The sequence below is a fragment of the Chelmon rostratus genome, chromosome 2 (genome assembly GCF_017976325.1).
Source record: "Chelmon rostratus isolate fCheRos1 chromosome 2, fCheRos1.pri, whole genome shotgun sequence".
NCBI lineage: Eukaryota > Metazoa > Chordata > Actinopteri > Chaetodontiformes > Chaetodontidae > Chelmon > Chelmon rostratus.
Window position 1 is genome coordinate 121,444 of NC_055659.1, and position 26,057 is coordinate 147,500.

The following is a 26,057-nucleotide window of genomic DNA, read 5'->3' on the forward strand; positions in this document are numbered from 1 at the left end:
AATCAGGTAAGATAACTTAATCAAAAGTTAACAGAAAGGGAATTATATATAAAAACTTCCTAAAAATTAACACCGCCACTGCAATAGTACAACAAGGTAAGAGAATTCAATGTGGACTCCTTAACATCAGATCTATGTCTGTCTAAAGCTGCGTTAGTCCATGAGTTAATATCAGATCATAATACTGATTTACTTTGACTGAAACCTGGCTGTGTCATAATAAATATGTTAGCCTTAATGAAGCTGCTACTCCAAGTCATATTAGAAGTCACATTCCTCAAGGCAGCGGCCAAGGAGGTGGAGGTCCTATTAATAAACCCTAAACTCAATTATAACTCATTTGAAAGCCTCGTTCTTCGTCTTCATCACAGCCAGGGTTAGTTTTTTTAATGTTAATGTGGACGTTGATAATGAGTCTTAATGCTGCGTTAATCTCTCCTGTTACCAGAATAGAGAGAGGGGGCTAACATGCATCGCGTTTCATTGTGGATAAAAGGTCAATGAATGAGTCTTAATCTTCATTAATAACATGAAGACCCACTAACAGTTCATCAGTTCATAATTAGTCAATCAATCAGTGGTTTACTCAAACTATGATCACATTTTAACATGTTTAATGTCTTTTAAACCCCCATACACATACACACACCAGCCGTGTCTCCTAGAAATGACATGTATGTACAACTCACTCTCCTAAATTATGCCAAAATAAATTATGTATTGTATGACCTCAATGATACTTGACGTACTTACAATGTATTTAATTTGTTTTCTGCCACAATAGGCCCTCTTGTAATGCACTATCCACTTGTACTGCATTATTCAGCTTTTTCATGGTTATGTTTAGGCACTGACAGCACGAGATCATGTTCAGGAAAGATCTTGATCTATTTTAATACAACAGAAAACAGTCAGCAGTAACTTGAGATAAGATCTTTTAGTGAAATCACGATCTTTCCCTGACCTTCACCATCGTGCTTTTGTTGGCTGAAACTAACCACATACAGGATTCTGGTGATGTCCACCATCCACCTGCCTGAGGCTTCAGGGCGCTTCATAAGTGTAGTGTTTCATTCACTCAAAGAAACATCCCTCTGAACATAATCCGGACAACAATTAGGTGTAATTATGACTGCATACCAAAAGATCGAATAAAACAGAAACCACCAACATAACAACGTAACGTATCTGTGACTCAATAAAATATCAACATTTGTGAAATGATGCAGGCTTGTTCCTAAACAGACAGATTAAGGTTAATGTTAAGGAACAAGTTAAATGTTCACAGACAAACACCAGAACAGTTTTCATCAGACAGCTGCTGTTGAAGTGGACAGATTGACGACAGGTCAGACCTGCAGGTCAAAACAGACCAACACATTTGTCTTTATTGTGTCTTTCATGTCAACCGTCAAAAACAACAACGACACACTGATCAGAAGACGTGTGTACGTGTTCATCACTGTCCCTATGTGGAACATTCACATACATTAGTCCAACTATGACTGACCACACAATCAAATGTTGGACTGACTTTATAAATAGGTTCATCATGTTGAGAATATTACACTGCAGTCAGCCAAATGTGCAGTTAAGTGCTACCGGGGCTAATTAGTGTGGCCTAAAGAAAGGCCAGTGAACACGAGGAGTTTGTGTTTCGAAGGTTTTAAAGTTCTTACTTCATGAAGTCACATTCAAAACATCCTTTCTGAGGAAAAGTTGCAGCGATGGCAGACGTCAATCTCATATAACAGGCTATGCTATGAACACATAGCTAAGCTGATGTAGCACGCTGTTCAAGCTCAACAGGCTGCTTTTTGTTTGTTTCTGTGCAAATGCATCACAACAAAGAAATAGTCAAGAGTGGATGATGAGTGATGTATGAAAAGATGCTTTGCTGCCTTTATTAAAAGATCATTTCATTCACTGTGCTGGATTTTCAAGACCTTAATAAAATTTTCATTCCAATATTGCATTTCCTCACTCGCGTCATTCTGCTGTGGACTACACCTGTTGACTGTGTTATTTTCATAGTCTACGGTCAGATAAAAGAAGTGTGTTTCAGATACAGAAGAGCCAGAGCTGCTGCAGATTTAACAGTTATTCATATGATTACTGAACACTCAAATGTGCATTATTCTTTGTAATTTGAAGTTTTTAAGCACTACAGCCCTACTTTAATACCCCGATCTATGTAACTGTTGACAGTCTGATCACATCCTGCTCTGACATTACTGACATCAATGTGCTGTCAATAGAACAATGAACCTCTTTCAAAGTCACGTTTTTTCTCTTGAAACAGAATCATCAAAGATGGGGATGACAGGCAGTACAGAGCTGACCCAGGGATGTGTGGATTGGTCCCAGTGGAGGGAAAACCAAAGAGCTGGTGGTGGACTTCAGGTACGAGCACTCACCTACACCAGCTCACCTCCAGTTAATGAAGCTGACAACGACCTGGATGTTCACCTTAGTAATAAACCGGACTGGAGCTACAATTCAAATGCACTATGCAAGAGAAGCCAGAGCAGATTTATCTGCTGAGGAGACTCAGGTCCTTTGGAGTGCAGGGTCACTCCTGAGGCCATGTTTTGGAGTGGTCTGCTGGGCGAGCAGCATCTCAACCGCTGACAGGAAGAGACTGAACAGACTGGTTAAGAAGGTCAGCGCTGTCCTTGGATACCCCCAACTCCAACCCAGTGGAGGTGGTGGAAGGAAGAAGGAAGATGGCTAACTATCATCTCTGATGGAGAACATGTCCCACCCCATGCAGGACTCTCTGACAGCACTGGACTGTTTCACCTGTGGTTTGTGAAGAAGAGATCCTGCAGGTCCATCCTTCCTGCCGCTGTCAGACTTTACAATCAACAATGCTGCCAGTAGACCACACACACAAAGAGACTGATGCACTCATGTAAAATCAGAGTAAACTGAACTGTGCAGTATTTCCAAATTCACTCACTGTCTGTTGTACTTATATTATATTATTTAGTTGTTACTTACCATATCTGACTTTATTTATTGCTTTTACTATTACACTAAATCCTTTGCTGCTGTAACGCTAAAAATCTCCCCACTGTGGGATTAATAAAGGATTCTCTTCTTAGCACAATTAACTGGGCTTGCTTAGCATTTGTATGCATGCCACAGCACATGACTGGATGCTAACTGTCTAATTGTAGCGTGCAGTGCACCTGTGTGGAAGCATCTGCATTTATGTTTCTCCACACATTTATTGAGGTTTTTCTTTTAATTTGTAGATTTCAATGTCAATATATGATACATTTATAAATTCATGCAGTTATGTTAGTCTTGTACACAAATATGTCACTACATATACTGTACAATAGATATATGTGTGTGTATGCAGTATGTATATTTACATTGTGTGTGTAGATATCCACGCAGTATACATATACTGTTTTGGCCCATACATATATATTTAGACAGTGTCTGGCTCTGTCTGGCTGTTTCCTACAGACATTTCTCTCAGTCCTTTGCTGAAGTGAAGATTAGCTCCTATCACAATGAAACCCTGTAGAGACAAAGACACCTGCTGTCAACACCAGGGGGCAGCACTGCAGCACTTATGATGTATGACACTACATGAAGATACGAAGGTTAATGGTCGATTAGAAAACAGCATCATGTTTTAACATGTACAGAAGATGTTTAACGAGTACATTGACTTACATTGTGATATTCAACCACCTCCTCAATGAAGTCCATTCCATCAGCCAGGGGAATCCGAACTCCTCTCTTTGTCCAGTCTGAACACACAGAAACAGAAAATAGTCAGTAAAACAGCCTCACAGTAGTCAGTGTCACAGTGTGTTACAGTAAACTCTGTATTAATCGTTTTCAATGTTTTACAGTTAATCAGATTCTTACTGTTGATTAAAGGAACCACAGACATCTGCAGCATTGTCTTTAGAGGAGCCTGCAGAGGAATCAGCTGAGGGACAGACAGACAGACACTCATACCTCTGTCTACTCAATGTCATAGCTTTATAAGATGAAGTAATACACAAAAAGACACAACACTTACTGCCAGAGATTCCAAGGCTGATTGGTTGGAGAAGATTTTAAACCTGAAATAATAATAATAATAATAATAATAATTGTAATTACATTTATATTCTTCATTCAGTTTGTGATTCAGATGGTAAAAGTCTGGACTATGACATATGTGGCAAAGCAAAGACACCACGGTGATGATAAATAAAGACTTCCATCATTTCAGTCATTTGGTTAGTTAGATTGGGGGGGGCACAAAACCATCACAAACATCCTTCATCCTCACAAACATGGTTCAATCCCTGACTCCGGCAGCTTCAAAGTCTCCTTGGTAAGATACTAAACCCTAGATTGCCCCCGCCGTGTACATTGATGTGTGAGTGTGTTAATGCTCGTAACGGGCAGGTGGCTTCGTTAGCGTTGTATGAACTGCTAGTTACTTTAGCTTAGCAGTTAGCATCGTTCTCTCTGTCCCTCTCACTCCCCTACTCTCTCTCTCTTGGAGGGTCAGATGTTCCTCCACCTCCTTTAGTGATGTTGGTACATGTAATAAATGTAGTTTGTTTGCTGTGTTGGTGCCGAGGCATTTCAGGTCCACCCGGGGATCTGGGGGGGTTTATCTTGCTGTTGCTCAGGGCCATAGCCCTTGAATGCAAAATCTACCTGTAGACTAAAGGCAAAATACTCTCTGATAAGACTTTATTATCACATGTCATCTGTCATAACCAACAATTCTGTTTACTTAATTCACTCGTCTCTCCAGATTGAAACGCCACTCTGCTCATCTCATTTCTACAGTGTTTGGTGGGAGGTCCATGAGGACCCGGCACAGCATCTTTGTCCTTTTCTCCTAGAGCTATCTGCAAGGAAGCGTTGGTAATACCTGCACTGATGGCTATCTGTTTTGATGGTTTTTGCGACTCCACTTGGGGACACATTTAAAGTTTTTGCAATTTTCCAGACTGACTGACCCTCATTTCTTAAAGTAATGATGGCCACTCGTTTTTCTTTAGTCAGCTGATTGGTTGTTGCCATAACATGAATTTTAACAGTTGTCCAGTAGGGCTGTCGGCCGTGTATTAACCTGACTTCTGCACAACACACCTGATGGTCCCAACCCCATTGATAAAGCAAGAAATTCCACTAATTAGCCCTGATAAGGCACAGCTGTGAAGTGAAAACCATTTCAGGTGACGACCTCTTGAAGCTCCTCGAGGAAATGCCAAGAGTGTGCGAAGCAGTAATCAGAGCAAACGGTGGCTATTTAGAAGAAACTAGAATATAAAGCATGTTCTTTAGTTATTTCACCTTTTGTTGTGAAGCACATAACTCCACACGTGTTCATTCACAGTTCTGATGCCTTCAGGGAGAATCAATGTAAACAGTCATGAAAATAAAGAAAACGCATTGAATGAGAAGGTGTGTCCAAGCTTTTAGCCTGTACTGTATTTTTTTCTACATATTTTATTTTTCTTTTACATTATCAAATTCCATTTTGCTTCTGTAATAAGTGCATATATATGGTCTACTTTTTATTTTGTATTTTTCGAATGTTCTTTACCTCTGCTGCTATTTTTTCTTCCCACTGCTTTCAATGCTGCTGTAATGCCTAAATTTCCCGACTGGGGATAAATAAAGTTTTATCTTCTCTTATGTTTGTGTCATCCAGCAGATATCAGCGTGAAGGAGCAGCGCTGCACAAGAGACACTGAGCTGCTAGCTGTTAGCATCTGGCCGTATTACCTGCCGGGGGAGTTCTCGCATGTCATTGCGATAACTGTGTACATCCCACCCCCCCCTTGGCTGACGCGGCGGCAGCATTCGAGCTCTTACACACTGTGGCCCCCCAGCCCTTCCTCCTCATCTCTCTCTCCCCACCTTCACCCAGTAAGTCAAATGTCACACCAGAGACAATAAAACACTGGACTTACTGTATGCAAACACCAAGGATGCTTACAGCGCTTCACCCCTCCCCCCACTGGGCCGCCCCAACCATAAACTGCACTAGTCCACAAACAGCACCACATCAGACTGTGTTGATGCTGTTTGTCGAATAATCTGTTGCTTTCTCGTCATTTATGCCAACATACGCTCATATCCTTACATTTTGTGCAATATTACATATTATTTTTACTGTTTTGTATATTTTTATTTTCTGTGCAATAGTAGTAACACTATTTATTATTATTTTTAATCTGAAGGCAGCTTAAAATGTTTTTTTTTTCAAAGTTATTGAGGCAATACATATTTTTTATTTTTTTTCTACATATTTTTTTATCTTCTTCTCTTTTATTTCAAAGTCAAAAAATTATTCTTGCTTGTATAACATGTACACATGTATAGTCTACTTTTTTATTTTGTATTGTTTTTTTTGTTTGTTTTATTTCTCTATCACATGCTGCTTTAATGCCCAGATTTCCCTGGCTGGGAATAAATAAAGTTTTATCTTATCTTATCTTATCTTATCTTATCTTATCTTATCTCTGCTTTGGACTTCATTTTGCAGGAACTGGATGAGTTCAAGCATTTTCCATTTGCTGTGAAAGTCTGACTTGCATGTCCATGTCTTCTGGTAAGAGCTGTAGCAGCACTGGATGTAGCAGGCAGCCAAATCTGTCACTGCAAATCCCCAAGGATATGAACACCGATTACATCCTGTCTTCCAAAGCAGTTCTGGAGCAATCCCACTGGTGCATTATCATTATCATCATTTATAGAAAGTCCCGCTATAGTCTGACCGGATGTCATGTAAGTGAACTTCTCCCTCTTACATCGTTATTATGAATAGCTGTTTCATATTAAGTCCAGAACCGCACAGATGTGTTTTTATGTGTATGTGCGCATGTGTATTTGTTTGTGTGTGAATGTGTGCATGTTTTCTGTGTGTGTGTGTATACCTGCGCAGGTCAGCGTGAACAGCCAGACGTTTTCCCTTCATAGAGACCTTGGCGTTAAACTTTGTTTCCTGCAGGAGGAGAGAAGGTTCAGAATAAATAATATAGAATAAAAACAGCAATGTTTGATCAGAAGGTTTCCTGTTGAAATCCAGTTTCAAACTGGTGTGAACTGGTGAAACCGGAATGGAAGCATAGCATAGAAACCTGAAACATGAACAGAAATAAACAAATGTTTGAACCTAGAACATCTGAGGGCCCAAAAAGATTTTTTTTCAAACCAGTTGAATTTTAATAAGCAGCTTCTCAGCTGGAGAACATGAAACCTCTCCAGGACCATCAGCTGTTGTTGAAACTGAGAGCATCAGGTGCACCTGACAGGTGAGAGACTGATCTGTCAGCAGACAGCTGCCAGCCAACCAGAGGTGAGGATTTCCTGTGCTTTATACTCTGTGTGTGTGCGTGCGTGCGTGCGTGTGTGTGTGTGTGTGTGCGTGTGTGTGTGTGTGCACGTGCGCGTGTGCGCGTGCGTGTGTGCGTGTGTGTGTGTGTGCGTGTGTGTGTACCATGGTCATGCTGCTGAGCTGGACTGGAGGCTGACCTGGAGGCAGCACCATCACCTTGACAATGGCTGTCATGACAACCGTTGCTCCAGACGTCTTGATGGAGGTTTTTGGAGGTGAGTTGACGGCGATTTGCAAAGAGAGCGGAGCATCCACCAGAGCTGGGTTCTACACAGAACAGACAGGGAGAATTCAGAAGAACACAGTACCACACATGACTAAGAGACAGTAAATCATAATAAACATGTTGGTCTGTGGTTTCAATGAATATCAGACAGTAAATGACAGAAAAGACTGGTGATGTTGACTGAATAATAAATATTTCAAGCATTAAGAAACAAACAGGAAGTTTCCTCTGGTGACAGCGGTGGACAAAATAATACAAACACCTGCAAACCCACTTTATATGAAGGATGGGGGGGGTGGACTGAATAAGAGGGAACAGAGCTACTGTCAGATAGTAAATGGACTGCCTTTATACAGTGCTTTTCTAGCCTACCAACCACTCAGAGCACTTTACAACCCACTCCACCTCCTGATCCACAGTCAGTTTTATTCATGAACCCTGCCTCAAGCAGATTTGTAACTTCTACTGTGTCTCAACTCTCTGCTGCATCCTTCCCGTATCCCCACTGCACTTATACTGTTTCTGGGGTGTTTCTGCTAACCAGCATCATGATGGCTCCAAAGTAGGTGGTTCTCAACAACATCTCCAGGTCCTTGGGCATCTGAAGGAACGGACGACACAAACACAAACAATGAAGGTCAAACAGGATTAGCCCTGAGGAGTCATCTTCGTTCTGTTTGCTGTGATGGTTCCAGGGTCCGGGGGTTTGTGGTGGTCACCTTCTCATTGACGATGTGCGTCTGGAAGATCCCCGCTCTGTAGTAAGAAAACATTCCACTGTCGAAGAAAAACTCGGACAGAGCAAGATAAACCATCCTGTCGTACTCTCTGATGACCGGGTCGACGGCGTAGTTCACCAGCGTGTCGTTCGGATTAGACAGGTCGAAAAACATCCCCTACAGACACGACACGCTCATTGTTACAGTCATATTACACCGTAAAGGTTAGAAAATACACTCAGTGTCGGAATCCTGACCCTGAAGTGCATGTCGAGGCTCCTGGACGTCACCACTGGATCATCGATCAAAGAATAATCGATCCCAATAAACTGATCGACCTCCGTCCTCACAGGGATCGTCTCCAACATTGAGTTCACATGGACCAAAGCAGCATGATTTAGAGCAGGACAAATCTGGAGGAGAGGCAGGTCAGAGAGACAGGCAGGTCAAACATGGACAGGTGAGAGAGCAACAGACAATCCTGAGAGTGAGAGAGACAGGTGAGAGATTAACAGGTCAGGGAGACAGGTGAGAGAGACAGGTGAGAGATTAACAGGTCAGAGAGACAGGTGAGAGATTAACAGGTCAGGGAGACAGGTGAGAGATTAACAGGTGAGAGAGACAGGTCAGAGAGACAGGTGAGAGATTAACAGGTCAGGGAGACAGGTGAGAGATTAACAGGTCAGAGAGACAGGTGAGAGATTAACAGGTCAGAGATTAACAGGTCAGAGAGACAGGTCAGAGAGACAGGTGAGAGAATAACAGGTCAGGGAGACAGGTGAAAGATTAACAGGTCAGGGAGACAGGTGAGAGATTAACAGGTCAGGGAGACAGGTCAGAGAGACAGCTGAAAGATTAACAGGTCAGGGAGACAGGTGAAAGATTAACAGGTGAGAGAGACAGTTGAGATATTAACATGTCAGGGAGACAGGTGAGAGATTAACAGGTCAGAGAGACAGGTGAGAGATTAACAGGTCAGGGAGACAGGTCAGAGAGACAGGTGAGAGATTAACAGGTCAGGGAGACAGGTGACAGATTAACAGGTCAGAGAGACAGGTGAGAGATTAACAGGTCGGGGAGACAGGTGAAAGATTAACAGGTCAGAGAGACAGGTGAGAGATTAACAGGTCAGGGAGACAGGTGAGAGATTAGCAGGTCAGGGAGACAGGTCAGAGAGACAGGTGAGAGATTAACAGGTGAGAGAGACAGGTGAGAGATTAACAGGTCAGGGAGACAGGTGAGAGATTAACAGGTCAGGGAGACAGGTCAGAGAGACAGGTGAGAGATTAACAGGTCAGGGAGACAGGTGACAGATTAACAGGTCAGAGAGACAGGTGACAGATTAACAGGTGAGAGAGACAGGTGAGAGATTAACAGGTGAGAGAGACAGGTGAGAGATTAACAGGTCAGGGAGACAGGTCAGAGAGACAGGTGAGAGAATAACAGGTCAGGGAGACAGGTGAGAGAATAACAGGTGAGAGAGACAGGTGAGAGAATAACAGGTCAGGGAGACAGGTGAGAGAATAACAGGTGAGAGAGACAGGTGAGAGATTAACAGGTCAGAGAGACAGTTGAGAGATTAACAGGTCAGGGAGACAGGTGAGAGATTAACAGGTCAGAGAGACAGGTGAGAGATTAACAGGTCAGGGAGACAGGTGAGAGATTAACAGGTCAGAGAGACAGGTGAGAGATTAACAGGTCAGGGAGACAGGTGAGAGAGACAGGTGAGAGATTAACAGGTCAGGGAGACAGGTGAGAGATTAGCAGGTCAGGGAGACAGGTGAAAGATTAACAGGTGAGAGAGACAGGTGAGAGATTAACAGGTCAGAGAGACAGGTGAGAGATTAACAGGTCAGGGAGACAGGTGACAGATTAACAGGTCAGAGAGACAGGTGAGAGATTATCAGGTCAGGGAGACAGGTGAGAGATTAACAGGTCAGAGAGACAGGTGAGAGAGACAGGTGAGAGATTAACAGGTCAGGGAGACAGGTCAGGGAGACAGGTGAGAGATTAGCAGGTCAGGGAGACAGGTGACAGATTAACAGGTGAGAGAGACAGGTGAGAGATTAACAGGTCAGAGAGACAGGTGAGAGATTAACAGGTCAGGGAGACAGGTGAGAGATTAACAGGTCAGAGATTAACAGGTCAGAGAGACAGGTCAGAGAGACAGGTGAGAGAATAACAGGTCAGGGAGACAGGTGAAAGATTAACAGGTCAGGGAGACAGGTGAGAGATTAACAGGTCAGGGAGACAGGTCAGAGAGACAGCTGAAAGATTAACAGGTCAGGGAGACAGGTGAAAGATTAACAGGTGAGAGAGACAGTTGAGATATTAACATGTCAGGGAGACAGGTGAGAGATTAACAGGTCAGAGAGACAGGTGAGAGATTAACAGGTCAGGGAGACAGGTCAGAGAGACAGGTGAGAGATTAACAGGTCAGGGAGACAGGTGACAGATTAACAGGTCAGAGAGACAGGTGAGAGATTAACAGGTCGGGGAGACAGGTGAAAGATTAACAGGTCAGAGAGACAGGTGAGAGATTAACAGGTCAGGGAGACAGGTGAGAGATTAACAGGTCAGGGAGACAGGTCAGAGAGACAGGTGAGAGAATAACAGGTCAGAGAGACAGGTGAGAGAATAACAGGTCAGGGAGACAGGTGAGAGAATAACAGGTGAGAGAGACAGGTGAGAGATTAACAGGTCAGAGAGACAGTTGAGAGATTAACAGGTCAGGGAGACAGGTGAGAGATTAACAGGTCAGAGAGACAGGTGAGAGATTAACAGGTCAGGGAGACAGGTGAGAGATTAACAGGTCAGGGAGACAGGTGAGAGAGACAGGTGAGAGATTAACAGGTCAGGGAGACAGGTGAGAGATTAGCAGGTCAGGGAGACAGGTGAAAGATTAACAGGTGAGAGAGACAGGTGAGAGATTAACAGGTCAGAGAGACAGGTGAGAGATTAACAGGTCAGGGAGACAGGTGACAGATTAACAGGTCAGAGAGACAGGTGAGAGATTATCAGGTCAGGGAGACAGGTGAGAGATTAACAGGTCAGAGAGACAGGTGAGAGAGACAGGTGAGAGATTAACAGGTCAGGGAGACAGGTCAGAGAGACAGGTGAGAGATTAACAGGTCAGGGAGACAGGTGAGAGATTAGCAGGTCAGGGAGACAGGTGACAGATTAACAGGTGAGAGAGACAGGTGAGAGATTAACAGGTGAGAGAGACAGGTGAGAGATTAACAGGTCAGGGAGACAGGTGAGAGATTAACAGGTCAGAGATTAACAGGTCAGAGAGACAGGTGAGAGAATAACAGGTCAGGGAGACAGGTGAAAGATTAACAGGTCAGGGAGACAGGTCAGAGAGACAGGTGAGAGATTAACAGGTCAGGGAGACAGGTGAGAGATTAGCAGGTCAGGGAGACAGGTGAAAGATTAACAGGTGAGAGAGACAGGTGAGAGATTAACAGGTCAGAGAGACAGGTGAGAGATTAACAGGTCAGGGAGACAGGTGACAGATTAACAGGTCAGAGAGACAGGTGAGAGATTATCAGGTCAGGGAGACAGGTGAGAGATTAACAGGTCAGAGAGACAGGTGAGAGAGACAGGTGAGAGATTAACAGGTCAGGGAGACAGGTGAGAGATTAACAGGTCAGGGAGACAGGTGACAGATTAACAGGTCAGAGAGACAGGTGAGAGATTAACAGGTCAGGGAGACAGGTGACAGATTAACAGGTCAGGGAGACAGGTGAAACAGACAGGCAGACCTGTTGGTTGAGGAGGAAGCGCATGCCTGTTGTTAGAAAGCTGGCCAGGAAGTCGTAAACTCTCCTAAAGAAAAAAACAGGTATGATTACAGACAGTTCCCGATTGGCCGATTTGATCATTGATCGTCATTATTGATAACTACATCCTTCCTTTTAACAGTAATCATGAATCATTATTGATTAGTAAAATGGTGTGTTTTACCCGAGTGTTCCACTGAACTGTGCCTTCATTTTGGAGATTTTGGCATCACAGGTAATGTTATTGATCTTCAGCCGTCCTTCATCGTCTCTAATCAGGTTCAGAACCGTGTTGATGTTCACTCCTTCAGCCGATGCGTTGATGTTTCCTGTGTCATAACTGAGATACAACACTTCTGCTTCATCACTGATAGAAGTAAGACCACCACTATCATCATACCGCCATACGTCACCATAATCATCATCCTCGTCATTCCTGTACTTACATGATAAGAAGAACTATTCGTTTTATTTTTGGTGTTGTGTATGACGACTATTAGTTATATGACTTTTCTGTAAGGACCTATTAGAGTTATATAAGTTCTATATCACCATCACGGTTCTGACGACCATTAGAGTTATATTAGCGTTCTCTCATAATGATAATATTGATAATAATCATGATCACACGCACCAAGCACTTCACATAAAAAACACATGGAAAGACATAAAAAATAAGATAGAAAATTAATGTCAGGAAGCCCTCTTCCTCCTCCCTTTCCCTGTGTTTCCCTGCCCCTCCCTGTCATTTTCAGTCTCTCCTTGTGTCTGTCGTGTGTGTGTGTGTGTGTGTGTGTGTGTGTGTGTGTGTGGACTGAGGGGTTCCCTGCAGCCTTGGTTCACCGTCTCCCAGCACCAATCAGCTACCACAGCTGCAGCCAGTCCACACTCATCAACCACCCAGATCTCCCCAGCAGCTGTCCCTAGGTTGTTGTTCGCTAACCTGGTGAAAGGTGTCAGACACTTTGCTCGCCCTTGTGCTTCAGTACAGCTTCAGAGTTTTGCCTTGTCTGTTATTTCGAGTGACTAAACTATTTTCCTTGTGTTTCAGATCTGCTACCTCTGCCCTGCTTCAGTCCTGAACAGCCTGCTGACTCACTTCACCTACCTGCCCTTTCTTCACCTGGGTCAGCTAGGATCATCTCCCCATAAACAGTATCTGTTTGTGACAATAAGTCCTTTTTACTCCTATATCCTCCCTTCTCTGTATTCCTAACTTAGACTGTCGATACGACGTCCAGAGTTAGTTGAAAAATGACACTAAGTGATGTTCAGCCAGGACGTCGATAGACAACCAGAACTAGTTCAAGATAGACGGTGAGACGAGCCTCAATATGAACGTCTGATCGAAAGATCAAGATTGCGAATACAAGCGGGCAGACCCAGGACACGGTGGAGGCTGTGGCCTGGGAACATCTTGGGACTGTGGGGCGGAAGTGGCTGGGGAAAGGGCTGTCTGGGTTTCCTTGCTGAGGCTGCTGCCCCTGCAACCCAGACCCCGATAAGCGAACTGCTGCCAGACCAACGTAACAGACAGATCAGGCCAGCAGCTTAAAACTTACATACATTTGTCTTTTTTCCGTATCACAGAACTGTTTTCTATTTTCAGAAGGTCTGAATTTGGACGTTGCTGAGGAGAGATTTAACAGAAGGTGGAGGAAACCATTTTGCTCGTAGATTGGCTTGGTTTCACAAATGTCTGCATGTGTGTGTGGCTTCTGTCTAGGAATATTTAAAGTTCGGCAGCTTACAAGTGATTGGCTAAAGAGAGTCTATCAGCTTGTGATTGGCTGAAGCTGGCCATCAGGTTACATTTATCTTTATTTACTTTAATAATCCCAAACTGGGAAATTCTTCTCTACATTTAACCCATGACTGACTGAAACACACACCAACATGCAGCGAGACACACAGGAGCAGTGGGCTGCATTGGGAGCTTATTAGGGGGTGAAGTGCCTTGCTCCAGAGCACATCAGCCGGCTAATGGACACCCACATTTTTTCTGCCAGTCCGGTGGGGGAATCGAACTGGCGACCTCTAGGCCACGGCTGCACAAATTTTAAGGGCCACCCTTTTTCACCTAACTAACGATGCAAAAATTAGGCACATTATGCAGAAAAACGAGTCCGGACTGGATTATTGCAGTCCCTTACTATCAGTCTGGTTGCTAAATACTCTCCAGCTGATCCAGAACTCGATTACACATGTTCCTGCACTGGTTCCATTTAAAATCCAGATTAGAAAATCCTTCTCGTTACCTGCTAAAAGGAAAGTTTTAAGTGTGGCGAGGAATACTAATGTTCCATAGGAGAACTACTGGAATTATATCTGTTCAGTAGAACTATCGGAGTTCTATTAGTGCCCTGTAGAACTAAAAATTATGACTTTTCTACAGGAGAACTATTAGAGTTAGCATATATCAGTGGTCTGTAGGAGAAGTAAAGAGATAAGAATAAAGTTATTTCGATGTTCTGTAAAACTACTCGGGTTACATTAATGTCCTTTAGGCGACTACTGGAGTTATATTAGAGTGCTGCATGAGAACCATTATAGCTGTAATAGTATTGTATAGGAAGATGTTCTGTAGAAGAACTATTGAAGTTATTTAAGTGTTTTAATGTTCTGTTTGAGAACAATTAGAGTTAAATTAGCTATATGTAGGGTGAGTCTTAGAGTTATATTTCTGTTCTTTAAGTAAGCATGCTGCCATAGTACTAACAAGAACCAGTAGAGGATCCGTCTGTGGAAACTCAGTGAGATGGATGAGTTCTGAACATCAAACAGCAGGCCCACGTCAGGGATGAACTGCAGCTCAGCATGAGTCAGATTCAGTTCTGTTATCTTCACACTGATGAGAAACAAGAGTAAGTGAAAATATAAATGCACATTGATTATCAAAGTTTTATTTATAAAACAGAAATATAGTATGTGATATTAGTACTTAGTGATATTAGTACTTAGTGATGGTGTATTGGAAGCGTCCCTCTTTGCCCTTCATCTCTGGCATACTGATGTTGCTTAACTCCTCTTCAACAAACTTTTGAGTCTCAAACTTCACTGAAAGCAAAAAATACATTCTGTCAGTACTTGAAACAGAGCAAATACTACCAGTACTGCAGTAGATCAAATAGAGAAAACTGATCAGTTGGATATTAAAGTCTCTGATTGGACACTGTCACTGATGTCATTTAAACATACACAAGTCTTAACTAGATCAGGTCAAACATTCATCAGACCAACAGGTTTTAAACCGTTAAATATACATTACACTGTAAACCTGATTTATAGTTTAAATCTGGATTATAGGTTCCACCTGGAGTGAGGTTTAAATCTAGATTACAGTTTGCATCTGGATTATACTTCAAACCTGGTTTATTGTTTCATTCTGGGTTGTAAATCTGGAGTAGGATGTAAACCTGTATAACAGTTTAAATCTGGTTTATAAATCTGGATTATACTTTAAATCTGTTCAAGCCTTAGTCTACTTTTGGATTATAATGGCATATCCATATATTTACACATCTCCAGTCCTCTGTCAGTGATGCGGATTTTGCAGCCGGCGGGTTCGAGGGCAGCCATGGTGGAGGATGCAAAAGGGAAGAGGAATAGGAGGGACAACAGACAGGAAGTCATCCTGAGCCAGAACCAGTCAAAGCCAACCTGAAACACAGAAAAAGAAGATCAAATAACCTGGATTAAAGGCTGAACTCAATCGGTGTGCCATCTCATAAACTTTATTTGTGTAGCACCTTTCATACTCGTATTGCAGCTGCTTTGCAACAAGGGAATCACATGCACCGAGCGAGTGCTTCAAATAGAAAAACATAGAACGGATATCAAACAGGGATAAAAAAATCATGCAAAATAAGATGGGGAATAAAAGTCACTCGATAATGATAGCAAAAGATACAAAAAGGATGAAAACAAAGACAATGCATGATACGAGATAAAATAATAAAATGTAGGGAAACATAGAATGGAAAAAAGTACAGCAATGCATAAGCCAAGGCAAAGTAGAAAGGTTTCAGGCTTGTATCAGGACGTCATAGCTAATTAGAGGTGAAAGTGAAGAGAAAAGTCTTTAGCATTATTGTTAAAATATTTAGTGATCTGAAATCTGTTGGTAGTTTGTTCCAGAACTTCGGGGTAAAACTGGCATAACCCAATTTTCTCTCAGCTGCTGCTGGAAACATCTAATAAACAGGCAGCAGATGATCACAGTGTTCTGGAAGGCAAATAAAAAACAAGGGAGTTAGCAATGTAGCTTGGTCCTAGCCAACTAAGGGCTTTAGAAACAAGGAGGATGACCTCAAAACCATTTCTGAATGTTGCAGGAAGCCAGTGCAGAGCAACTAAACCTGGACTAATGTGGTCTCTCCTCTTGGTTCTGGTTCATAGCCGAGCTGCAGGCTTTTGAATGAGCTGAAGTCTCTCAGTGGTTTTCTTCTGAAGGCCAGTAAATAAAGCTTTACAGGAATCAAGTAGTCTTGAAATAAAGGTATTGATCAGTTTTTCAGTGTCTGATTTTTTTTACTGTTTCTAAGGTGGAAAAACTAGGTTTTCATCCCCTTGTTGATGTGGGACTTAAAAGAATTATTGCTTATCCACTGATTAATTACCAACAGACATTTAGAAATGCATTATTTGGTTCAGCCAAGATGTATATTTGTGTGTCATCTGTGTAACTATGGAAACGTACATTGTGCTCTCTAATGACACCACCCAGTGGCAGCATGCATAGTGAGAACAGTAATGGACCAAAGCAGCCCCCTGAAACCCCAAAACAGATGTCATGTGTTTCAGACACATGATCTCCAAGACTGAAGTAAAGCTTTCTCCCTTTGATGCATTATTGAAACCAGTTTAACACACAGTCACAAAGACCAACCAACTGTTCAAGACCACTGGCTAAGATATCCTGGTCAGAGGACAAGAACTGAGACCTTTTTTTTATCAGAATTTGATCTGAGGCAGCTGATTGTTTCAGTCAGAGCAGTTTCAGTGCTGTGGTCTGTTCTAAAGCCTGACTGATATCCCTCCAGAATAATGTTTTCTTTAAGACAGGAGTTCATTTGGAATTTATCTCAATTTAATCTTTTCCAGTATCTAGCTGAATGTACGGTTGGATATCGTCCTATAGTATGGACAGTCACAGTCTGACATCTTTGGCAGAGCGACGGACACTGAACAAGCTCCAGTCCATAATAGACAATCCTGATCACCCACTGCACAGCGCCACCTCCAGGCAGAGGAGCAGCTCAGTGACAGACTGCTGCCATTGTCCTGCTCTACTGACAGACTGAAGAGATCGTTCCTCCCCCCACGCCGTACGGCTCTTCTACACCTCTCGGGGAGGGCGATAAAAACAATAATCAACACAACAACTCCGAACTCACTACACACCTACACCACACACCATGGACCATACCTACGTCAGGATGCTATTTGTAGACTTTAGCTCAGCTTTTAACACCGTCATCCCAGACAAGCTGGCGCTGAAGCTACACACGGTGGGTCTGCCTGCGTCTCTGTGCCACTGGATCAGAGACTTTCTCACCAACAGGCCTCAGGTGGTGAGAATAGGGAACATCACATCATCCCCTCTGGTCCTCAGCACGGGCACGCCACAGGGTTGTGTGCTCAGCCCAGCCCTCTTCACCCTGTTTACTCACGACTGTGCTGCCATCCACCCCACCAACACAGTCGTGAAGTTTGCGGACGACACTACAGTAGTGGGTCTCATCTCAGATAACCACGAGACCCACTACAGAGAGGAGATACGCCAGCTCACCCAGTGGTGTTCAGCCAACAACCTGGTGCTGAACACAGGAAAAACCAAGGAGGTCATTGTGGACTTCAGGAGGTCCAGGAAGACGGATCACGCCCCCCTCCTCATGGACGGAGAAGTGGTGGAGCGTGTGGACAACATCAGGTTCCTGGGCCTCCACATCACATCTGACCTCTCCTGGTCCATGAACACCTCCCGCCTGGTGAAGAAGGCACAACAAAGGCTCTTCTTCCTCAGGAAGCTGAAACGGGCTGGACTCTCCTCTCGGTTGCTCGTTAACTTCTACAGGGCCACAATTGAAAGCATCCTCTGCCTCAGTGTGACAGTGTGGTATGGCAGCTGCACGGCACAGGAGAGGAAACAACTGGCACGGGTGGTTAAAACTGCACAGGGCATCGTGGGCTGCCCCCTCCCTGACCTAGACTCTATATATGAAGGTCGGGTCAGAAAGAGGGCGAGATCCATCGCCACGGACCCCAGCCACCCGGGCCACAGACTGTTTGTACCGCTTCCATCAGGAAAGCGGTACAGGAACATCCGCACCACCACTAACAGACTGAGGGACAGCTTCTTCCCCAGAGCTGTTAGAGCTATCACCCCCAGCAGCCCCTCACTGCAGTGAGAGACTGTGTGAACTGTGAACACTGCACACCGCACTTTACACCTACACCTACACCTCTACCTCCACCTGCACCTTCTGTGTACTTGACTTTTATGTACACACATATACTATAATTATATACATTTTAGTATATCAGCACATTTCAGTTTCATTGGCATATTTTATTCTGTCGGAACATTTCACTGTGTATATTTTATATTTTATTCTGCTTGTATATTTTATTCTGTTTGCACATTTCACTTCCATATTTTATTGTTTATTGTTTAGTATATTTTATTGCCTAAGTATATTTTCATTCTGTTATATTTTTAATTGCTTCACGAATATTTTTTTTTTTATTGCATGTTGGTTTATTTTATTTTATTGTAGTTATCTTAATTTTATTCACTCTTTCTAGTCTTATCTTTCTTACCATCTAACATGGGGGTTGCAATGAAAATTTCATTGACATGTGCAATGACAATAAAGACTCTTGAATCTTGAATCTTGAATCTTGAAATGGACACACACACTTTATCACACACACTTCTATATGCTGGACTCATCACACACACACATCTATATGCTGGACTTTATCACACACACACACGTGTCATCAGGAGACATGGCAATGTAAAGTTGTGTGTCATCTGCATAGCTGTGAAAGTTGATGACATTTCCAAGTGGTAGCATGTATAGGTTAAAAAGGGTTGGACCTAAAATTGACCCCTGGGAAACACTGCATTTCATTTGATAAAATCTAGATGTGTGTTCACCGATGCTGACAGAGAATTTCCTGTCTGTGAGAGATGATTTGAACCAGTTAAAATCAGTACCAGAGGTGCCAATTAAATTACAGAGTCTATTGAAAAGAATGGTATGATCTACTGTGTCAAACGCTGCACTCAAATCTATAAGACAGACACGACCGTGTCCATGTTTGAACTGATGTCATTGACAGTTTTCACTAATGCCGTCTCTGTGCTGTGATATTTTCTAACCAGACTGATATATTTCAGCAGTGTTTGTTGAGGTCATAAAATCATTTAACTGGTTAAAAGCAAGTTTTTTAAAATCTTGCTTAAAAATGGCAAGTTGGAAGCAGGTCGGTCATTCAGTGGCTCATTTTCTTGTTGGATATGCCTTTGTGACGGATGACATCAGTATTTTGTATTTCTATGCTGTTATTCCTACTCCGCCTGCTGCCTGAAACCCCCAAATTTTCCCGGCAGAGGATTAATAACGTTTTTATCTTATCTATCTAATCTTATAGCACATCCACAGCTGTTTCTTCTTTCTTTTCTTTTTTTCTGGTCACAATACTGCCAGCATCACATGCAATGCTTCTGTCGGTTTGACAGTTGCCTCACCCGCCTCCCCAAGGACACCTGAACAGCCCTTTCCCTGTGATTGTTAGATCTGGCACAGTGACCACTGTCAAAAACAAAAAAAAATCATGCAGTCTGATCTTAAAAACAGGTGATCTTGTGGCGTTAGGACACATCCGGGTCAGCGTGTTAGCCAAAACTGTGCCAGGATGCGCAACAGCTGAAGTCATCCTGTGCATAAAAGTCTGTTTTCACCAAAATGTATTTGATGGTTTTTCAGTCTCCTGTTCAAGCTGTGCAATTCTCTCAGTCAGTCACTCACAGATTGTATGATTTATATGCTCTCCGTCCTGATTGCAGGTTTCCAGCCACAGAAACAGCAAAAAGGCTTGTACCATCTGGAGGTCAGACTTGCAAAGTCCTGAGATAAAACAAAAGTGATTTTAAAAAATGGTATTAGCCTTCTGTTACTTTCAGTAATTTAAGTCCACGTGACTTATAAGCATCCAGGATCCACTTTCCAAAACTTTTGGCAGAGAAAAACAAGGATATCAGCAAAGAGTGTAGGCAAAGCAAAGAGCAAGCAGGAGAAGCAGAGCAGGAAGTAGGTCTTTGTCAGATCATCTGTTCTCAACATCTGTGTTCAAAAGGTCGGCCTTTAAATAATCCAGTATGTCTCAGCTGATTCATCTCCTGCCAATCATCAAGTACGGTTAACTACCAATTAAAGCCTTGGCCACACAGGGAAGGAGACCAATGACCTCACCTACAGCTCTGCAGCTACTATAGTACGATACGATAGTTCACGTCTTTATGTTGTTCAGTGAACCTGTTCATAATGGGGCCTTGAGAGACATTTGTGGACTTGTCCGTTAATAAATGACACTGCTGTTGGGACCGTGAGCATTAAACAGAGAAATGAACTCGATGGAGGACATGATTCGAGTGTCTCTGACAACAAGGTGGTGTGAAGCCAAGCTGAGTCATGCTACCACACCACGGCCCGACAGCGTGAAGCATCACATGGCACACAGAAACCAGGAGCAAGCACAATGATGAGGAGGTATTTCAAACACCAACAGCAGGAATCAGCAGTCCTACACCACAGGAACACACTATTATTAGCCTGTGTCTGCCCCGACAACAGAGGAGCAACCATCGCGTGTTTCAGTCCATCTGGTAGGTTCAGCTGGGTTTTTTCATCGTTCACATCTTGTTGCTGTTTCATTGTTCAGGTTTTTGTTTTTCCATAGAGGCCTTTCTTTGTTCATCCACACGGTGACGTCCAATCTTAATGGATTCGTTCTTCATCACCATGACACTGAGCTCATGAACTGTCGCCTCCTCTGACTGTCCTCAAGTCCTGTCTGGTAAAAAACAGTGCAAAGAATATTGGCTTGATTGGATCTCACAGGCTGAAACTGTCCATGGATAAACTGTCCAGAGACAAACCGTCCACATACGAAATGTAAAACTGTCCAAAGCAAAACTGTGAACACACAAACTGTTAAAGTGTCCACAGATAAACTGTCCACAGAAAACCAGTCAAACAAGCCATAGATAAAGTGTCCACGGACGAACTACCAATGGAAAAACTGTCAAACTGTCCACAGACAAACTATGAAACTACATTCAAGTCCTGTAAAAACAGTGTAGAGAACTTCGGCTTCCGATCCTGAGCAGCAACTCACAGGCTGAAACTTTCCACAGACAAATGGTCAAACTGTCCACAGACAAACTGACAAACTGAGGACGGTTTGACTGTGGACAGTTTTTCTGTGCACAAACTGTCCCTAGAAACCAAACTGTCTACAGACAAATTGTCCACAAATAAACTGTCAAACTGTTCTCAGACCAACTGCCATACTGTCCACGAGCAAACCGCCCAGAGACAAAATGCCAAATTGTCCACAAACAAACATTCAAACTTTCCACAGACAAACTGTCCACAGAAAAACTGTCAACCATCCTCAAACTGTCACACTGTTCCTGGTCCACAGACAAATTGTCCACAAATAATCTGTTGACTGTTCTCAGATCAACTTTCAAACTGTCCACAATCGAACAAACTGTCAAACTAGCCCCAGACAACCGTGACACCGTCCACTCTCCAAACTCTCAGCTGTGAAACTATCCACAAATTGTCAAACTGTCCACAGACAAGCTGTCCACAAATTGTCAAACTGTCCACAAAGTGTCAAACTGTCCATAGAAAACCTGTGAAGCTGTCCACGATCTGTGAAACTGTCCACAGGCCAACTGTCAAACTTACCACACACAATCATATTGTCCACAAACAAACTCACATACTGTCCATGAACAAACTGTCCCAGACCAATTCTCAAACTGTCCACAGTCAAACAGTCAAACTGTCCACTAGCCAGCTGTCAAACTATCAAAGCATCCTCAGACTAACTGTCCACAAACAAATTGTCCTCAGACCAACTGTCATACTGTCTACAATCAAACTGTCTGCTGTCTGCAGAAATACTGTCAGACTGTCCACAGAGAGACTTTCTCCCGATGCAATCAGGGAGCTGTGTGATGTTCTGAGGTCAGAGGTCATGATCGGGGGGGGTTTGCCCCTCCTGTTGCTCCATAGCTCACAGCTGAAAACATTCTCAGACTGTGTTGCTCATATAAACTGTTCAACTTGAACTGCAGTAACCTCTGTTTCACAACACTTTCCACAACACCCCCCCCCCCCTTTCTCTCAGCAGCCTGCCGGCCCTCCTGACCCTGTTTTCTTACACTGTAAAACAAACTGAGTATCACAGCAAAAAGCGTTGGAGTTGTAGAGAAGCTGAGTCTCTGTAGCAAACACTGACTTACATTATTCATTTTCCTCGTACGATTCCATGTTCTTATTTTATTGCTGATGTGCATTCAGTGGTCACAACGTGGGGCTGCACATGAATTCCTGCACAGCATCTCCTTGGACTATAGGATGTGGACATCAGTCCTCATAGACAGTTTTAAGTGTCGATATAGTTAAATACAAAGCAGAGCTGCTGACATTAAGCTTGATTTATGTTGATTTACCAGAGAATGGTGCAGTTATTACAATAATGGTGTTATCGGGAGCAGCTTGTTCATGTCTTCTGGTTTACATGTTTACTAAATCAATATTTAATTCCCAGTCAGTTGCCATGGCAAAAGAAACAGAAACATGTAAATGAGAATTATATGGTCGATATAGCTGCATGAAAAGACAGTGATGATCATGGAGAGCAGGTTTAACAGCAGAGAGCAAAGAGGAGGAGAAGAAGAACAGACTGGATTATTTACCTGTCGTTCAGGTGTTTCACTGTGTCTGTCCCATCTGAAACTAGTTTATAATACTCAGACAGGATTTTACAACTCCTCTATGAGAGAGATGATCAGTTTATCTTTTATCATGACAATTATGAGGTAAAAAGCAAAAATGTAGCACTCCCATGACAAAAATATGAACCCTAACCCTTGATCAAAGCAGTGTCTTAATATATCGTCTTAAAACATCGTGCTGTTTTGCTACAAAGGTTAAACCTGTTCAGCTGGTTTGCCTGACGACCCTAAATTGTGCAGGAACCCACGGTCCTGCCACAGAACTGTTGCTGCCAGTATGATGCCATTAGACTTTACCAATGGCTAGCCAGTGTAGCAGCTACAATGGCATCTCGCTGGTGGCGCTAACAGCGTGGCATTTCCTGTGGAGGCTCAGTGGCAGCTGGAGCTGAGGTGCCAAAACTTTTCAAGGCAAGTCAGTGTTATTCACACAACAAGTCAACGGAAAGTTTCTCAGGACACTTTTCATATAGAAGGTCCAGGTTGTACTCTTTATAATATTATTCACAGAGACCAAACACTTCCCACCATGACAAATCACCAAAAGGGGCAAGAAAAAACTCCCTGTTTACAGGGAAACCCTGAGCAGATCCAGGCTGTGAACGGGTGGCCATCTGCCTTGAGCTCTTGGGTTGAAAGGCTCAGCGTTAACTCAGAGTTCCACCATTTGAAAGTTGGTGGGAATGTTTAGCAGGTAGCACACAATGTTTCCTGTGAGTTTACTCAGGATTACTCTATTTTCCTGCTCTGCCCCGCCCCTTGTGAAGTGTTTTGGTTGATGGCAGACAGGTTTTCCAATTGATCTTGATCATTTATAACAACTCACAGTCAAAGTTCTATTGATATTACTGCTTTTCAAAAAATAAAATCCATCACGGCAGACTGTTATTGTCAAAGTGACTTTTTGTAAAGCACAGTTCAAGTCATATGTCAAGTGATCAGACCTTCGGCATGCGTGCGGGTCATGGCCTTTATCAGATACAGTTTGTACTCATGTCATATATCGTTGGAAAGCTAAGATTCTTGTGACTCAATTAATACAAATAATGTTGAGATAAAATCCCAACAGTAAGTATAATCTACATCAACAACAAACAAACAAACAATTAGACTCACCGGTGAAGCCTCATAGTATTCCATCAATAACGTGACAACACACAATAACAACAATGGTCTGGTTACACTGGCAAACAGACAATCCAATCCCATAAAATGTGTGTGTATTTAGCCAAAAAACGATACTAACCCCTGGGAAGATGTTTTATCATTTCAAATCTTCCACAGTTGCCACAGTGATGCTGACTCAACCTGTGTTACATTTTAAAAGAGACCTAAAACATGTGCATACTCCAAATGGTTGCAGAACTGCTTTCAGATTGGTTTGGGGAGGCCTTGGATGAGGAATGGTTTAAACATAGAGAGGTTGTTTGCCCCCCCAGCCGAGAGTGGAAGATGGTTCCACAGGACTAGCTTGATAGCTGAAGGCTCAGGCTCCAACAATCCTTTTGAGACTTCAGTAACCATAAGTTAGCATGCATTCTGGGAGCGCAGTGTGCTGGGCAGGGTGAACGAGTGCTATGTCCATTCACGTGTCAGCCATGTGTCCGATTTTATAAAACAGGAAGCGGAAGGAAGGGTGGGAACATTAATATAAAAGTCATCTTAAGTGACAGATGAAGACAGAAATGTTAAGGATTGCATATGAAAAGGGGAAAGGAGCTCAATTCTGGAGGATTAATCAGCACATCTGAAGATTCAAAAAGCCTTTGAGGAACACAAAGTCCTTACAAATACAGACACACAGGACCACACGCACACACACTCGGCCTGTAATCTGTGTGTTTAATTATAGCTCAGTGACGAAAACCAATCACCATCCAGCTGCTGCGAGACCCATATCTGGACATCTGGCTAACGGCTGACCTTTAATTATAAAGGTTCAGTTCAAAAAGAAGATTTAAACTCCACACACAGCTCTGACCTCTGACCTCAGGTCTGTCGTGGAGAAAAGACTAGATTATTCAGCACTTTGAACTGCAAAGTGTTTCTGTATATCTAGTATAGAGATAAATATGCTGTATATAAACAAGACAGAGTGAAAGAGTAGATTCAGAAATTAATTTAAATCAGCTCTTCTGTATACAACAGTAAAGTACTGTTACACAAAGTACTACTACATGTTCATTCTTCAGTGACCATAATTACAGCAAATATTCTCCCAGTCTGCATAATGTTTACCTTTGATACTGATTTTGCTTATAACTGTAGTATTACTGCAGCAGTAACATTTTAAAAGTAGGCCAGAGTACTTCTTCCACTGCTGACTCACAGGAATCACATCAGTCAGGAAGTATCACAACATATAGAGTTGAAGAAGAGGCAATGGTACTGCTCAAAAAATCTTCTCAGAGTCATAACTCGGTCAAATGTGAACACACATGATGACATAATTCAGTGTGACACCTCTTCCTGAGGAGATGATGATCCAGAATAAACCTCAAAATCCACTGAGAAAAAATCATCCTTAGAATCATCCTGTTTCTAAATTTGGAGTCACAGTAATCCAGTGATGACTGTCTGTACATACAGGAGCTGCTAACAGCTAATTCAGCAGACTGCTAATGGAGACACTAAACATCAATATAGGCTAAAACAGCAGGGCTGTAGAGAGAACAGCCGTCCCACCTGTAGCTGACATTACACCAGCATATTTGAATTCATCCTGCTACTTCACATTGATTTATATATTGGTGTTGGATCACATCAGCAACAGTTTTCAATTCCTTCATTTTTGCACACTCGACAATTTTACCAGCGAGTTGATTAAATGCAGCAGAAAGAAAAGAAGATTCAATTAAAAATACATTGTGTATGTAGTTTTTCACTGAGGGGAAAAACATGCCGATTAGAA

The 26,057-nt window shown here is 42.7% G+C and overlaps 1 protein-coding gene across 1 annotated transcript in view; it reads right to left on the reverse strand.

Moving 5' to 3' along the window:
* Positions 1-1,371: 1,371 nt before the first annotated feature.
* The window catches only part of LOC121621076 (phospholipid transfer protein), a 25,316-nt gene continuing 630 nt past the window's right edge, over positions 1,372-26,057 (reverse strand). Inside the window, exons 2-15 of the mRNA XM_041957388.1 lie at positions 15,621-15,762; positions 15,060-15,159; positions 14,822-14,950; positions 12,287-12,442; positions 12,085-12,148; positions 8,578-8,733; positions 8,321-8,497; positions 8,143-8,202; positions 7,478-7,642; positions 6,915-6,982; positions 4,049-4,091; positions 3,892-3,955; positions 3,694-3,770; positions 1,372-3,535 (exon numbers count right to left, since the gene is read on the reverse strand). Coding sequence (XP_041813322.1) covers positions 3,443-3,535; positions 3,694-3,770; positions 3,892-3,955; positions 4,049-4,091; positions 6,915-6,982; positions 7,478-7,642; positions 8,143-8,202; positions 8,321-8,497; positions 8,578-8,733; positions 12,085-12,148; positions 12,287-12,442; positions 14,822-14,950; positions 15,060-15,159; positions 15,621-15,735 — 1,467 coding nt within the window. The 5' untranslated portion in view covers positions 15,736-15,762 and the 3' untranslated portion in view covers positions 1,372-3,442. The remainder of the gene's footprint in view (positions 3,536-3,693; positions 3,771-3,891; positions 3,956-4,048; positions 4,092-6,914; positions 6,983-7,477; positions 7,643-8,142; positions 8,203-8,320; positions 8,498-8,577; positions 8,734-12,084; positions 12,149-12,286; positions 12,443-14,821; positions 14,951-15,059; positions 15,160-15,620; positions 15,763-26,057) is intronic.